Source organism: Mastomys coucha, chromosome X (genome assembly GCF_008632895.1).
Source record: "Mastomys coucha isolate ucsf_1 chromosome X, UCSF_Mcou_1, whole genome shotgun sequence".
NCBI classification, from domain to species: domain Eukaryota; kingdom Metazoa; phylum Chordata; class Mammalia; order Rodentia; family Muridae; genus Mastomys; species Mastomys coucha.
The window spans coordinates 97,034,351-97,050,333 of record NC_045030.1 but is presented as its reverse complement, the minus strand read 5'-3'; the positions used below and the strand labels follow the sequence as shown (position 1 = coordinate 97,050,333).

Sequence of the window (15,983 nt, the reverse complement as noted above, 5' to 3'; positions counted from 1 at the left end):
AGAAAAAAAGAAAAAAAGAAAAGAAAAAAAGAAAAAAAAAGAAAAGAAAGAGAAAAAAATCAATAAATGTAATCCATCATATAAACAAACTGAAAGACAAAAATAGCCACACGATCACCTCATTAGCTGCAGAAAACACCTTTGACAAAATCCAACATCCCTTCTTGATAAAAATTCCTGAAAGATTAGGGATACAATAGGGACATACCTCAACATAATAAAAGCAGTTTACCTCCAGTCCATAGCCAACATCTACATAAATTGAGAGAAACTCAAAGCAATTCCACTAAAATCAGGAACAAGACAAGGCTGTCCATGCTCTCCATACCTATTCAATATAGTGCTTGAAGTCCTAGCTATAGCAATATGTAAGATAGCTGAAAAAGATCAAGAGGATAACAGTGAAAAGGAAGAAGCACTTAAACAAATGTTAGACATTCTTAGTCATCAGGGACATGCAAATCAAAACTACTTTGAGATTTCATCTTAAACCCATCAAAATGGCTAAGATCAATAAAACAAATAATAGCTTATACTGATGGGAATGGAATTAGAACATTCACACATTCCTGGTGGGAGTACAAACTTATACAACCACTATGGAAATTAGTGTGGTAGTCTCTAGAAAGATGGAAATTGATCTACCTCAAGCTCTATCTATACCACTCTTAGGCATATCTCCAAGGATACTTCATGCTAACATAAAGATACTTGCTCAACCATGTTCAATACCTGCCATATTCATAATAACCAGAAACTTGAAACAACCTATATGCCATTCAACATATAAATGGATAAAAAATGTGGTACATTTACACATGGATTATTACTTAGCATTTAATAAAATGAAGTCATGAAATTTTTAGATACATGGATGCAACTGGAAACAATCATCCTGAGTGAGGTAACCCACACTCAGTTAAGACATATATGGCATGTATTCACTTACATGTGGATATTAGCTATAAACTCAATGATAAGCAGGCTACCATCCATGGAACCACAGAAGTTAGGTATAGAGTAAGTGACTAGAGAGCACAAATATATCTTCCTAGGAAAGGGAAATAGAATAGATAGTTTTGGGTGACTGGGAGAAAGTGGAATAGGAGGACAAAGTGAGGAAGTGGAGGGGATGTGGGAATGAAAGAGATATTTTTTTGTCAGGGCTTTAAAAATATTTTATTTGTTTATTTATTTATTCATTTATTAATTTGCTTTGCAAATATATTATGGTTTCCAGTTTAGTGTTTTTCTGGGATTTCAGAGTTTACATATGAGTGAATCTCATATTAGTTATCTGTTACTTGTACCTTTTCTTGGTCATTTTTCCTTGTTTGTTTTGTTCTGTTTCAATGAGTTAGTTTTAGTTTTATTCTATTGACTTTCATTGTATTATTATCCCTTAGAACCATACTTTTGTTTATGAGAGACATAAAGGGGGTGGATCTGGATGGGAAGGGAGGTGGGGAGGAATTGGGAAGAGTAGGGGAGGGGACATTGTAACCAGGATAGAGTACATGAAAAAAAAAACCTGTATTCAATAAAAGGGGAAAATTTAGAGTAACACCAAGAAGAAAAAGGACAAGAGTTGAAGGAAATTGGTAAAAAGAAATAAAAGAAAATGTAAAAAAGGGTGCAACTTGACCTTCATGTTGGTCCTGAACAACTGGAATGGGGGCTAGCCTCAAAGCTGTTGCCTATATTTGGCATATGTTCTTCTAGCTAGGCTGCCTTGTCTGGTAGGAGAGGAAGTGCCTGGCCTCACAGAGACATGAGGTGTCAGTGTGGGAGGCGACTTATCTAGGGAGCCCCACCCACTCAGAGGAGAATGGGAGAGGAGGCTGGGGGAAGGACTATGGGAATGGGAGGCTGGGAGGCAGGCAGTGAGCAGAATGTAAAAAAAAAAATTAAACAAAAAAACAAAGTGCAAGATGGGGGAGGGGAAAATATGGCAAAAGGGGAAAAATGGGAGAGAAGAAAACAGTATAAACAACAGAGAGATGAAAAGAAAATTAGAGAGGGTCAGACTCATATAATAGATGAACAGAAGACAAAGAGAGTGAAGCAGATAAATCAAATCTGAGCTTGCTCTTGGCTAAATGATAACAGCTCTCTTTAAAATGATACCAAGGGGAAATGTTTTTGTGTCCCTAATGTGATACTGATTGGTGCATTATTAGTGACTCAGAGTTTATTAATACTTCCATGCTGACCACATTCTGGTGTCCTGCATGAAGAATCTTTAATTTGTTTAATCCATACATTTTGGGGTTCTGTGTGAGAAACTTTTAATTTGTAAGTAAAGCATTTTAAGCACCCAGTGTGTATGTATAACATGTCAGGAATGTGAATTTTGGATGTCTCAGGTGCAAAAAGGGACAGTGGTCTGTCAGTCTCCCAAAAGCTCCCACCTTATGTATTTGCAAGGGGTGGGGTGGGGGATAGATTCCAAGAAAAAGAGAAATCTGAATATCTCAGATCTGCAGAACCTATAGGTTACTCTCAGTAGCAGTGGTCCTATACCTTGAAAGCAACCCCTCGAAACTACATCTTTTATTTCCTTCTTCTCATTCCTTATCAAGTCCTGTTTGATTCTATTTCAAATTCCATCACAAGAAGTAGCTTTTCTCTTAAGCGCACACCAATGCCCAGCCTGCCTTTCCACACTCCTTCTGCTCCCACAATGCAGAATTTCTTGATTCCTCTATTGCATAGCCATACACAACAGTTAGCAAATTTACTTTTAAAACTTAGATCTAAGACAACATCAAAACAAGCTTGTAAAGTTTCATCGAGCACAGCATGCATATACAATTCAGCTGAACCCTCTTTGTCCCAGCCCCTATCTTCATCAGACAATTTAGCAGCCTGGCCACCTGCTGCTAGAGCAGCAAGCGAGCAAGCCTCTGCCAGTTCTTCCCCTGAGGCTGCCTGGCCAGTCCATCCATAGCTAAAACGTCTGCTTTCACCTTGAAAACATTCTGACTTTGTACTGCCTTTGCAGACAAAAGATGGCCATGTTGCTTGCTGCTGATACAAATTTGAGAGTGTGAAAAGAAAGTTTAGTTGCCTGAGTCACTAAAATAAGAAAACATCTAAGCTGAGGCTCGGTTGCCCTCCAGTCCTCAGCTGAATAATAAACACATCAGTAGAGTTTCCCAACAGGCTCACAGACTGACACAAGTGCCCAAAGTAAACAAATAAATAAACAAACAAGTAAACCAATACGTAAATAAATAAACAAATAAATAAATAAAATCTCTAACCTTAAGAAACACTCAGGGTTTTGTTCCACTAGCAGACAAACCCCAATGAGACATTTATGGACGACTTTGCTACAAATAATAGAGATTGCTGGCATTTTATTTCTTTCATTGACTTGTGAAAATACAAATTCTGAGTAGACCTCTTTAAGTGTTTCAAACCTGAAAAGAGGGCTTTGCCTTCTTCTAGAGCCAACAGGCTTCCTTCTGAGAGAAATACACTCTCAAACAAGTTTCAATGGATAAACAAGCTCAAAATTACCTTGCTATTGCTATTGATTTAAAGATTGCCTTTTACTACCCCTTTACAGCCTAATAATGAAAAAGATTTGCTTTTCAATGACTACTCTCAATAATCAAACACCCATATTTCATAGTATTAAAAGGGAAAAATAGTATATAGAAACTAAAAGGATAAATGGATATAAAGATGGAAGGATAAGGTTAAAATAGTTGGGTGTTTGTTTATGAAAAGGAAAGCTAGAAAGTTTAGAAATTTTGAGGCTTGAGTAAATGATTTAAGGTCTGTGAAAGATGAGACATATATGTATATATAATGTTAAAATTTCAATGTTGAATTCATTGATACTAAATCTCTACTTCAATCAATGGGAGTTCTCACTAGTTATTATTCTACTCTTAGTAACCATTGTAAGTACTAGTTACTAAAGCTTTACAAAACCAATGCAAAAGTTTGGAAGACATGGTCTCAAAAACTTAATTTCGTGGGTATTTAATTTTTTCACGATTGTGTTGATGCCTTTTTAAAGGGTTTCGTTTTTGCTATAGCTCAAACACATGATTATGATCATTGCAGAAATGTACTGGCTGCTTTCTCTGTTAGGAGGCTCTCAAAAGAGATTAAAACACAATGATCCTTCTGATGATCTAAAATTTTTATCTCTTTTTGTCAACTTTGAAAAATTCATGTCTCTCATGGTTATAAAGAATGCCCTATAACCCCAAGGATGAGCTGTAATTGAACAAGCTTATTTCTTATTTAAAAATCAAATACATAAACAAAAATGGCAGAAATGATGGTGGGAGTGGTTCAAAGAACTGACTGCTCAGGAGAAATCTGCCAAAGCAACTTATAATTTCAATTTAAAAAAAATTGTTTCTCTCAGTCTTTCCCCTGATACCTATAAAAAAAATAACATCATAAAAAGCAAGGAGTTTTATCCAAACCCATGGTTTTACATAAATTCTGCCAAGGACCTAACCCATGTCTGGATCCTGCTCTCATCACAACTTGAGGCTAAAGCTTCACATTTTTATTTTCTATAACAGGACTGGTAAATGCATACCATGAACTGGAATCAGAAGACAACCTGGTAACAAAAGAGGGACACTTGCCTGAATTTCAACCACACATAAACTGCACGCCACTTCTCCTCTTCATCCTTTACCAAAGTTCCTCTCATTACAATATTATTTTATCTCCTGGTTTTAATTCTAAAGCAAGTCCATGCATGCCTGGATACCTGTTAATCTGGCTTGCCCCTGGCATGGAGGATCTAATTCAGAACAACTTAATTATGCCCTTGAACATATGTGTACAAAGATTCGCTGCAATGATTATTGCAGCTGTCCTTGCTACCACAGTTGAAGCTATAACTGTGAAAGTACCCTTAACTCAGTCCATCCAAAATGGACTTTAAATTTAGTCCATCTGAAGCAACCATAAATTCCTATCCTTGAAATAAACATCTTGAAAGGATGTTTGATACCAACTGGCTCAATCCCTCTAATTGGATTTCAGGATTAAATCACAAAGTGTGGTCTTTTACATGAAGAACCTCTGTCACCATCCTAGTTTGTCTTTGTCAACTTTGCAAAAGGAATACAAAGAATAAAGTGATGCTGGTTTAGGCAGCCCCTACAGTACACCATACCTTGACCAGGTCTTTACCAGTGATCACCTCCATTGATGTGTTACTTCTTTAATACAACAAAAGTAGAGGAACTGCTGTGATGTAATATGATAAAAAATATCTCTTAGATTCCAAGAGACTGAGAATTTTGCTGGACAGCACAGCCAGAGTTAATAATATACCTTGAGATCACTTAAAACTTAAGACCTACTGTGTACTTATCCTGTCTGTTTAATCTGCCTTTAAGAGAACCATGTAAGAGCTAACCTTACTTGCCTTGGATTTTCCATGTAATCAACATTTACAACCTAAATTAATCCATAGTTATAATCTTAAATTATACATTCTTCCATGACCCTGACTCACAGTAATGCTTATGTTCTAATAATCAATTGCTGAAAAGAGCAAAAATAGAGGTTCAGAACATTCTTATAAAATGAATTTCTACCATAAGTGTAAAATACATCATTCAGATTTTGCTTGAGAAACAATGATGCTTCTAATACTGTTTGCAGCTGGAACAGCTGGAGTCAGGCATTAATTCCTTATAAAACTCTGTTAAAGATTTCTGTAAAGAATCTTCATTCCTTCTCCATGTGATACTTTTTGTGTTGTTCAATTTAAAGAGAAAAAAAGCTCTTTGTTAGGGACAGACACACACAGACAGATATAGATACAGGGGCAGATTTCACAGGACAACATTCAAGCAGACACAGATTCACAAACATACAACAGAAAGACTAAGGACAGAAGGCACAGGGAAAGTCAAACAGAGAATTTCAAATCTGGACTTGTTCTTAGTTAAATGACATCAAGAGGAAATGCTTTGATATTTTTTCCTTAATGCAACAGCGATGAATTAGTGGTGACTCAGAGTTTACTATTAATGTCTTCAAACCGAGCACACAAAGGAAATGGGTAAGAGAAGGAAAGATGGAAATAACGAACAAAGAGCTCCAATAACAAGAAAAGAAGAAAGAAACCCTAATCAGGATCCAAGTAGTAAAAAAAAAATATCTATGGTATTGAATAACTAAAATGAGTTTAATGGAACATAATATATTCAGAATTTAACCTTTTATCTGACACCTTCCCTGGTATTAAAGATCTAGTATTAATATTTCAGTTTGAATAGCAGAGGCATACTAGTCAGGGTGGTATTTTTAAATACAAGATGGTATTTTATTAAAATTAATATAAGCCTATTAAAATTACAAATACATAAATAAAAATATTACAGCAAAGAAAAATGGTGATGACAACAATTACCAATAGGCCCACATATGAATTCTTTACATATTTTGTTCAATTTTTAATATCTAATTTTGTTGCTTTTTTTTAACATAAGCATCAAAGAGAAAACATGCTGTATCTCCGATATGGAGTTTTATGAGGAAGACTTGCTATGTTGCTCAGGGTGTTGTCAAACTTCCTAGCTCAGGTCATTCATTTTCCTAACATAGCCTTCTAAGGTGTATGAACTGAAGACAAGACCTGCACCACTGTGCCTGGCTAGAGTGATGTTAATAATGCATCTATAAAGCTGTATATGTACTGCTCATCAATACGACAAAAGCTATGTTTTGTTCAACTACATGCCTTTGTAATGACTAAGATTCATTAGTCTCCACAGATTCCAAAGCCAGATTCTGATCCAGATTTGTCATTATATTGCTTTGATTTTAGAGAATTATTTACAATGGTCTCTCTCCTTCTTAATGACAGAGCAAGTGCCCAGGGGACAGATGGAAAGTTCAGATTCAAAATACCATCCAGGAGTGAAAATTAATAGGATTTGATAGAAGATGAACCAGAGAAAAAGCCAAAATTTTACAGTCAGTGCTTCTAATCTGAGCAAGTCATTTATCCAGTTCAGGTAAGTGTACTTTGCTTCTATTAGTAAAATAATAGATCTTAAGTGATTTCAAAGGAGCCTTACCTGTCCCAATATTCTATGACTTGACATTTCTTTGGCAAATTTTTAAAAAACTATGAATGTGTAAAAAAGGGAGGGAAAAGACTTCTGTCTTCAATAGTAACAAAATTCTGGAATCTTAGCCAATTGTGACATTTTAAACTTTTACTCTTGAAAACCTACCATTATATTTCCCACCATGCTTCCCATCAAGTTTTTTTTAATTCATATTTTGAGATGGGATCTCATCTTGTTGCTCAGGCTGTTCCCCAAATCGTGAGCTCCAGCAAAGAAGTTACCAGGACTCTAGAGACATATTTTTGTGCCTAGCCAGCTACCCATTTGGTCCATAGCATGAAAATAAAAAATAATTTCATGCATTTAAAGTTAGAATGAACCCTAGGAAAATATGTAGATTTTTTGGGGGGTCCCAACTGATTTTTCAGAAAGGAGATTAAATTTGGAGTTTGACCTTGGGATTAAAGCTCAAGAATATGATCTTTTAAATTCAGAGCTTCCTCACTGCCCCCCCACCCCATTTACTGAAAGTGCATGCTCCTCTTGCTTCTTGCAACTGTACTAACTGATATTTATAATTTGCTAACAACTCTTCCCCCCACCAAGAAAATGCTCTAGGTAGATGGGAAAACAGATATGTGAAGAGAATAGCTTAATGTTGCGCATGTAAAGTTCACATCCATGAAGAAATTATTAAATTGTTACAAAGAATTACTTTTAAAAGAAATTCTATTTTAAATATAATGAGTTTACACAGCTAAAATGAAAGGTAAAAAAATAAAAGTCCAGTCAGGACTGTGGTAATGATGCTTAAACTTTCTTATAATCACTCTTGCCACCTACTGGTTGGAAAAAGAATACACCCTAGGGGCTGAAGAAAATGCCTGTGTGTTCTAAAAACTCTTTGAGATTGCTGGAATCTGAGAAATTAAATAAATAAAAAGCATTTGAGTCAAATTTCTTCATGAAGAAAGGAGGGTGGAATTACTGTTGAGAACATGGGAGAAGAGAAGAAAGGAGGTGCAGAGAAGAAAGGAGGTGCAGAGAAGAAAGGAAATGAGGAGGAAGGAAGTGGGAAAGGAAGAAAGGAGGGGAAGCTGAACCTGTACAGATAAGGGGAGTGATTAAAGCAAAGTGATTAATAAGTTGGTAAAGGTCCTTCCGAGGTTTTCATTTCTGACCTAAGATGGTTAAACATACAGTCAAGTGAACTGGATTGCTCCTGCTATGCTTGTAGGTAGTATAAACAGGAACTGAATTCCAGATCTTCAGATTTCTAGTCCTTCCTTTCCATGCCCAAAGAATGACTTTGTTTCAGATTGTTTTACATTTCCTCTGTTACTTATTCCATCCCAGAGGAAGGCCACAAATATTCCTCAAATCTTAGTCATTACAAAGGCACGTAGTTGAACAAAACATAGCTTTCTCTAGTCTTTTGTTTTCTTTACAAATACATATGACTACACACACACAACACACACGCACACATACACGGGGTGGGATGCAGAAATCTTCACAGAATACCAGAGTTGAAAACACAGGTACATTCCCTTGACCTTTCAAATATATGGGTTGTATTATAATCTATTTTTATATGGCCAAAGTGCTGTGTGGCTAAGTATGCCCTCTATCATTTCAGCACTGAAGCTGAGCAGTGCTTGAACTTCTCTCCTCTTCCTGCAAAGCTTTTTCAACCTTCTACTCAGGCTGCAAATAATGAAAACATCAAATAAGCAGAACATGGACAATATATTGAAGAGATAAAGTGTTTTGAAACTCTCTCAAACCCCTGAACACACTCCTTTCTTTTCGCCAGCCCTTCTTCCTCTCATGTTAGCCCCTGTCATTCTTGTCCCCCTATATAACAAAGCCTGTACTTCTTGTGCCTGCTGCTAACGCACTTACCAGGATTGTCAGGCTGCATGATAGCTGTCACAAAGGTGTGAGGAAAGAGCATGACTGCACCTTTCCTCATGCCCTGAAGCTGCACAGTGTTGCCCTCAAACATAACCCCATGCACATCAGTCTCTGTGCCCAGGCCAAGCAGGTGCCAGGCCACAGTATCACCCTTGCACACGTCCAGCCTGGGCAGGTTAGAGAACAGAAATCCATTAATAGCTGGAAAATAAAAACACAAGACAAAGTAGGGAGGTGAGATTAGACTATTTAAATCATAGTCAGCAGCATATCATCCCTGTACTTTGGTTTCCCATAACTTGAAATTCCAGAGCATCCTAAATTCCTCTGCCTCCTGTTATGGTAGTCAGTTTCTATTCAGAGTATTTCTTTAGGATGGGAACTCAACTAGCTTTTTTGGTCTCATCTCTTTCCTTTCCTTTGCCACACTCTGGAAACAAAGAACTACTATCTACTACTTCAATTCCTACACGCATACACCCCAATACATACACCTCAAAAGCTCCTGCTTACCCTTAGTTTTCCAACTTGCATGCTACACATTCTAATTTTCTTGCAATGCTTGTGATTGTTCTTTCTCTTCACTGTTCTAATTCTACACCAGTCCATACAGTGTGTTTCCCAAAGTTTCAAATTCAAGTTAACTTCTCCTCTTCATCTTCACTGGTAATTCAAAAAATATTTGCTCACCTACAACTCTTGAGGAAAAGCCTATTTCCAGATACCTCTACCTAAAATATTTACATACCCATACTCCCTACCATTATCCTAGAAGATCTATAATCTTTATATCTTTAAAGTGTTAAGCCTAGTTTATTTATGGTATATATGTTTTTACATGCTTCCCGCTCAACCCTAGAATAGACTTCAATTCTTGCCTCTGTGTAAACTACTAATCGACTTATCTGTCATGACCTCCCTATCCCTTTGTCTTTCTGTCTGCCTATCCTTCCATCTAAAGGAATATTTCTGTAATACAACATATTGCAGAGTGTCCAAAATTTTCTACACTAAAAATCTCAGTTTTCTGTCTCTCTATGACTGCCTATTATTAGGAGTTCGACAAATTCAAAGTGGAATGACATGATTCATGAGAGTATCTTACTTTTTCTACAATAATGGACTACCTTGGGAAGGAAAACAAAGATGCAGAAGTCAATACATTCAATTTTATGTCTTCTTACTATCTACTTGCCCCCAAATATAGGGAAACCTTTCAATACTCCCACCTACACTGGAATCAGAGTTCAGGACTCATTTAACCACCCCTCTGTGCTCTGATGAGAACATTCCTAATCCCCAGTTCTGCCTCCACTGTCTATAATGTCTTGATTGTAATCCTATTCAGTCTTCATCTCCAGCTCAAATATTCCCTTCTTCAATGGATCATCTACATTTACTGTTCCTTATTAATGTTCTTTTCTTTTGAACTTAAAAGACTCTTCTACACATTTAGTAGTCTGTCTAGACTGTTCTATAATTATTGTCATGGGTGTTATTCACATCATTGAAAGTTGCTGGGTGCTCAGTGAAATCTGGGACTAGATTTTTCACTCCCTATTTCATATACCTAGCCATTAATTTGGTGGTACAGTAATTCAATTAACATCCACTATGTGTTAGAATCTAACAAATAATGTAGAAGATGCATAGATAATCAATATACTATAGAAGAAGTAAAGAACTATGTACCAATTACAATGTTCACAAATATATGGAATATATGATTTTAAAATTACTGTAGTACAATGGTACATAGAAAAGAGAGTCACTACCCTGGATCTGAGTGATAAGAAGTGCAAATATTGGTGAAGTAGCTTATGAGTAGAATATTAGAAACAGGAAGAATTTCCAAATGCTTAAGGTAAATGTGTGAAAATGTGCATTTCAAGAAAAAGGCATAACAATGCAAAAATATGAAATAAGTATAAGTTATGGCTGTGGGAAGTGAAATGGTCACACTTTGCTGATGTATGAGACATGGGAAAATGGTAGAGGAAGACAAGACTGGATGGAGGTTGCAGTTGTAGCCCAGTGATAGAACTCTTGCCCAGCAGGCAAAAGAGCCCTGGATTCTATTACTGGAACAACAAAGAAAAAGAATGAAGGAATATCATCTCAGCTTAATCTGTCATACACTGTATAATATCACTTATATACAATTTTCATCTTCCATCACTATCTGCCAGTGCCGTTCATACTGTGTAATTCAGATCCTGGCACAAGACATCAGTGTAAGAACAGCTGCTGCTGCAATGTGATGACATGGCTCAGTAGTTAGGGCAGTCTTCTAACCTCTGTGTAGCAGAGGAGAGAAGAAGAATAGTAATAATAATAATTTTTTTTAAATAGGACTGTTGTTTTACATTGTATCCTTCAATCTAGCTTGTCTCTTGCATAGAGAAGATGAATGAAATGAACATTTTTAAGAACTAGTTATAAGTACAGATTGAATTACATTTTGCTTAAGGCCTTAAAGTTATAATTAAAAGCAAAACTATTCCCCATACCATGCATTCGATTGGAGTTCTGGAAGCCCTCGACATCTTCTGAGAGCAGTCGGGAATCCAACATACCAGCTGCCTGATTGGCATTGTTGTACCAGCTTTCGTTCTCATCGAACACAGTGAAGAGGAGAAAAAATTCTTTATCCACTCCTTTCTGTAGTCCCATTGGAAAAAATAGAGGGAGGAATGACAATGGTTTCAGCAGTTGAATATTGTGTAGTTGTAGACCCAAGAATTCCTGGTTCTTTCTCATTTCCTTTTTTCAGATTCTGAGCCAGGCTCATATCTCATGCTCAGAGCTGCAGTTGTTGCTAGGCAGGCTTTCATCAGGAAAACTTAAAATTGTAGAGGAGATAAGGTCAGAGTAAAGGAACAAGACTGGAGGCAAGTGAAGTATGAAAGAAAGCATGGAAAAAGCACTAGGTGTGGATTAAGGAAACATAGCACAGTGTGTGACCAGAGATAGCCTAAAGCCACCTTAGGGAGAAGACTGAGGGGAGAGTAACTAAGAAAGCAGGGAGGGTTTATGAAAGAAAATTTGAAAAATGAAAAACATAGAAATACATTGCCATTATTTATTATTTTTACTGTTTTACTGTTTCTTAGGTGCTTAGTATATGCCAGATATTGTAGTAAGCACTTTATGTGTATTAATTTTATGCCTATCCAAAGAAATCAAAGATAACTACTTCCTTTGTTAACCCTTTCTTTACAGATGAGGAACTTGAGTTAAAGAGAATTTAAGTAACTGGCCCAAGATTATAGAGTTAGAAATGATGGACTAGATGGTAAAAAAAAAAAAAAAAAAGGCAAACGTATTAAAGTAAGATCATGGATTAGAAACAATTTTATGGGCCACTGAGGTGGGAGGGAGAATAATAATTGAAGGATGGGGGAAAAAAGAAGAATCAAACCCTAAGATATCTGTGTGTTTTCAAGTAAAATAAAATACATAAGAATAGGAGGTCACCATCTATTAATTTCTGATATAATTGCTTTGTTTATGTTCCTTCTATTCTCTTACCTCCGAGATCTAGCCCCATCCTTGTCACAACCCAGAAAATCAACTTTATTTCTCTCTAGCCAGTCTTCTACCCAGAGTCCCCAGAAATACCTGCTTGCCATCTGCACCCAAGGCCCCAGCCTTGCACACCAGTAGAGGGCCTACCAGGCCAGAATTTGTATCTCTTGTGGGATCTGCAGCAGAGAAGTACATCCAAGTTAGACAGGCAGGATCCTGAGCAGTGGGCCCAGCATGGGGAGGAACTGTCCAGTAGTATGTTACTTTTTCAAACGACTTGGCTACTTTGGAGTGAGATGTGCCTGTAGGGAAACATGAAATGATTATTCATATTGGCTAGAGTAAAGATCATCAACTCCAAAGAGCATAGTAAACATTATAAATTATAAACACATTTTAGGGCATCATTGATGACAGTACATGTAACCTGATACTGAAAATTTTCCTGGCTTAGGAACATGCAAGAATGCCTTTAGTAATCAGGAGCTCAGAGTTTGGTTTCTGGCTCTATCACTAGCTGTTGCATGTACTGAGTCAGTATGAACATGATAAAGTTTCAATTTTCTTAAATCTTATGACCTCACTACTAGAAGATATTTCAATATTTCTTTGGAATATTCCTTATTTGACAATGTACATTGGGGGGGATGAGGACATCCTCGTGGAGGAGGTATGGGATGTGGAACAGATGGAGGTTGGACAGGTGGGGAATAAAATCTGGAGTGTAAAAGAAAATAAAAGACAAAAAAAAGAAAACATATATTTATTTACTCTTATAGACCTACCTCTGCTAAACACACTTCATTGAAAGGGGGACTTACTACCTGCCATTAGGGTGCATTTCATCTTTGAACAGTTCTGATTATGAACACTTTTTCCATTTAATATATATCTATGTATGTGAGGGTGTACATATGTCTCTAGATGTATATGTTTGTGCATGAAGATTACTTATACTGTAACTTCTTTATAATCATTTATTTTTTACACCGCTGGAGAATAAATGCAGGGCCTTATTAATGCTAGATGAGAGTTCTACCACTGAACTATAGCCTGTCTTAAGTCTTTAACCTTTTAAATGGACATAGAACATGCTCAAGCAATGCAAAGAACTGTGCTTTTATTTTAATTTTCAGCATATTAGTAGCCAAAGAAATATAAAAAAAGTACCAAATAATTTTTGATCTATCAAATTGGCAATGTTTTATAAATTTTAATCAGTGTGGTGAAAATGGTTCAAATGGTACCTAACTCACTCACCTATAAAAAGTTTATAAACAAAAATAACTCTTTTTGAAAATAATACTGACAATGCATGAAAAGACTGAAAAAGCTTCACATACAGAAGGAAAGTAAGATGTATAATAATTACTGTAAATAAGGTTAAAATAAAACAGGCAAATAAATACAAATCAAAACAACAGTGAGTTACTTTGGTGTTGTTTGTAAGACTCTCATTTTGACCAAATTAAATAATAAATAAATAAATAAATAAATAAATAAATAAATAAAAGATTGTCCTAGTCCAGGTGAGGTGATAAAGAAACAGACCCTTTCAGATACTGTTGGTGCAAGTAAATATTAGTCAGACAACAAATCTATGCAGAAAACAATGTGGAGTAGGTGATATAAATTTCAATGTGCATATCCTCTGACAAACTAATTATAACCTGAAGAAATAATCATAATAATCGTATAATAACATACAAATATACATTGGTAGTATAACTTGTTGCAAAGGGAAAATAATCGATGTGTTATGAACTTTTCTTATTCACTCATCATTTCTAATTCCTTAAATTTCATAAATAGAAAACTTTAAAGAATAACACAATGGATGTGGCACAGAAGAGGGAGTTAGTTGGTAAGAGAAAGGGAAAAATGGTGGGAGAAGAGGCATCATAGAAGTTGAATATAATCAAAACATTGAATACACATAAAAACCATACCATTACAAAACTTAGTTTTTACAATTAAGAAAACAAAACAAATGTTTTAAAAGGAAAAATTATGATCCTAACAATTTGACTCAATGTCTCTTTATAAAATTATGCCATCTTTAATGTATTCACATCTACTGAAGGTTATAGTTCAGTGGTAGAACATATCCTTAACATCTGTGAAGGCCTAGGTTTATCCTCAGCCACCATAAGAGGATAAAAGTCTCCATTCGTGAATATCTACATCTAATCTCATGCATTCAGGTTTTTGCTTGTTTGGTTTTTCATTTGCTGATTCACTTACAAATAAATCTAAGCCACCATGACCTCATACTTGAAAATACATCAGTAAGAATTTCCTATGATAGGGCTGGGCAGACAGCTCACCAATTAAGAGCATATATTGCTCTTGCAGAAAACCTGAGTTCAGTTCCCAGCACACCCTTCAGGTAGCTCACAAATCACTCCAGCTCCAGGAGGATTGAACACCTCTAGCTTTCAAGGGCATCTGAATTCATGTGTGCATACAAAAACACATACATGCATAATTAAAAATAATAAAACTAAGCTTATTACCAGGATCCCTGTAGCCACCTCACGTACTATGGACCCAAGTAGGCTACCAATACTCTCCCTTCCTGCATGTCTCCATTCAGTTCACCATGTCCTAAAGCTGCTTGCCAGTAACAGCTACCTCCTTTCAGCCTGTATCCCTCTGGCACTCACCAGCTCAATCCCCAATAGAGATCCTCCAGTTACCATACATAATCCAGAGTCCCAAAACCCTGGCAACTGCCTGATTAGGACCCTCTAGTTACCTAATGGGCCTTTAAACCCAAGACTAATTCACATTGCCAAGGGAAACTTGTTCAAGACTCTATCGAAATTTAGATGGAGGATGTATTCCAGAATACCAGTTAAAAGATGAAATCAAGATTCAAACTCTATTAGGAATTAGCTTTGTCCATAAAACATTGTAAAAACCACTGTTGAAAGAAGAAAAAATGAGTTGAACAAAAACAAAAGAAAGAAAATTAATCAACAAAGTAACCCCAGATGTGCAAGTTCTAATGCAGAGATAACAACACACACAAAAACAACAAACATAAAAACCAAAATAACATGCTATATCCAAAACACAAATTCCCACAGCAATATCTCTTGTTGAAAATAAATGGAGACACTTTCAGACAAAGAATTCAAAAGCTTATCACAATGGTAAACAACTCAAACCGTACAAAAACAAAAAGGTACCCAAGATAAGGAAGTTAATCCAAGACATAAAAATAAGAGTTTAAATTTTTAAAGAATACACAAACTGAAAAGATGCGGGAAAGTAAAACCTCAAAAAGGAAATTAGAAATGTAAATGGAAAGCCTCACCAAGAAAACTTATCATGCCCAAGCCAGAGATTTAGTGATAGCTAACAAAGTAGAGGTATTGGATCATTTAGTAAAGGCCAATGAAAAAAAATTTTTTTCTTTTTTAGATATTTTCTTTATTTACATGTAAATTTCTCCATTCCCAG

At 36.0% G+C, this 15,983-nt stretch overlaps 1 protein-coding gene across 6 annotated transcripts in view; it reads right to left on the bottom strand.

Annotated features, from left to right (window-relative positions):
- Positions 1–15,983, bottom strand: part of Heph (hephaestin) — an 86,898-nt gene that overhangs the window by 36,232 nt on the left and 34,683 nt on the right. For 5 of the 6 annotated variants that reach the window (XM_031365301.1, XM_031365291.1, XM_031365330.1 and 2 more), the window contains 3 exons: positions 12,609–12,817; positions 11,498–11,648; positions 8,976–9,188 (listed from right to left, as the gene is read on the bottom strand). In XM_031365301.1, the coding sequence (XP_031221161.1) occupies positions 8,976–9,188; positions 11,498–11,648; positions 12,609–12,817 (573 nt within the window). The remainder of the gene's footprint in view (positions 1–8,975; positions 9,189–11,497; positions 11,649–12,608; positions 12,818–15,983) is intronic. The other variant, XM_031365339.1, reaches the window with a different exon arrangement.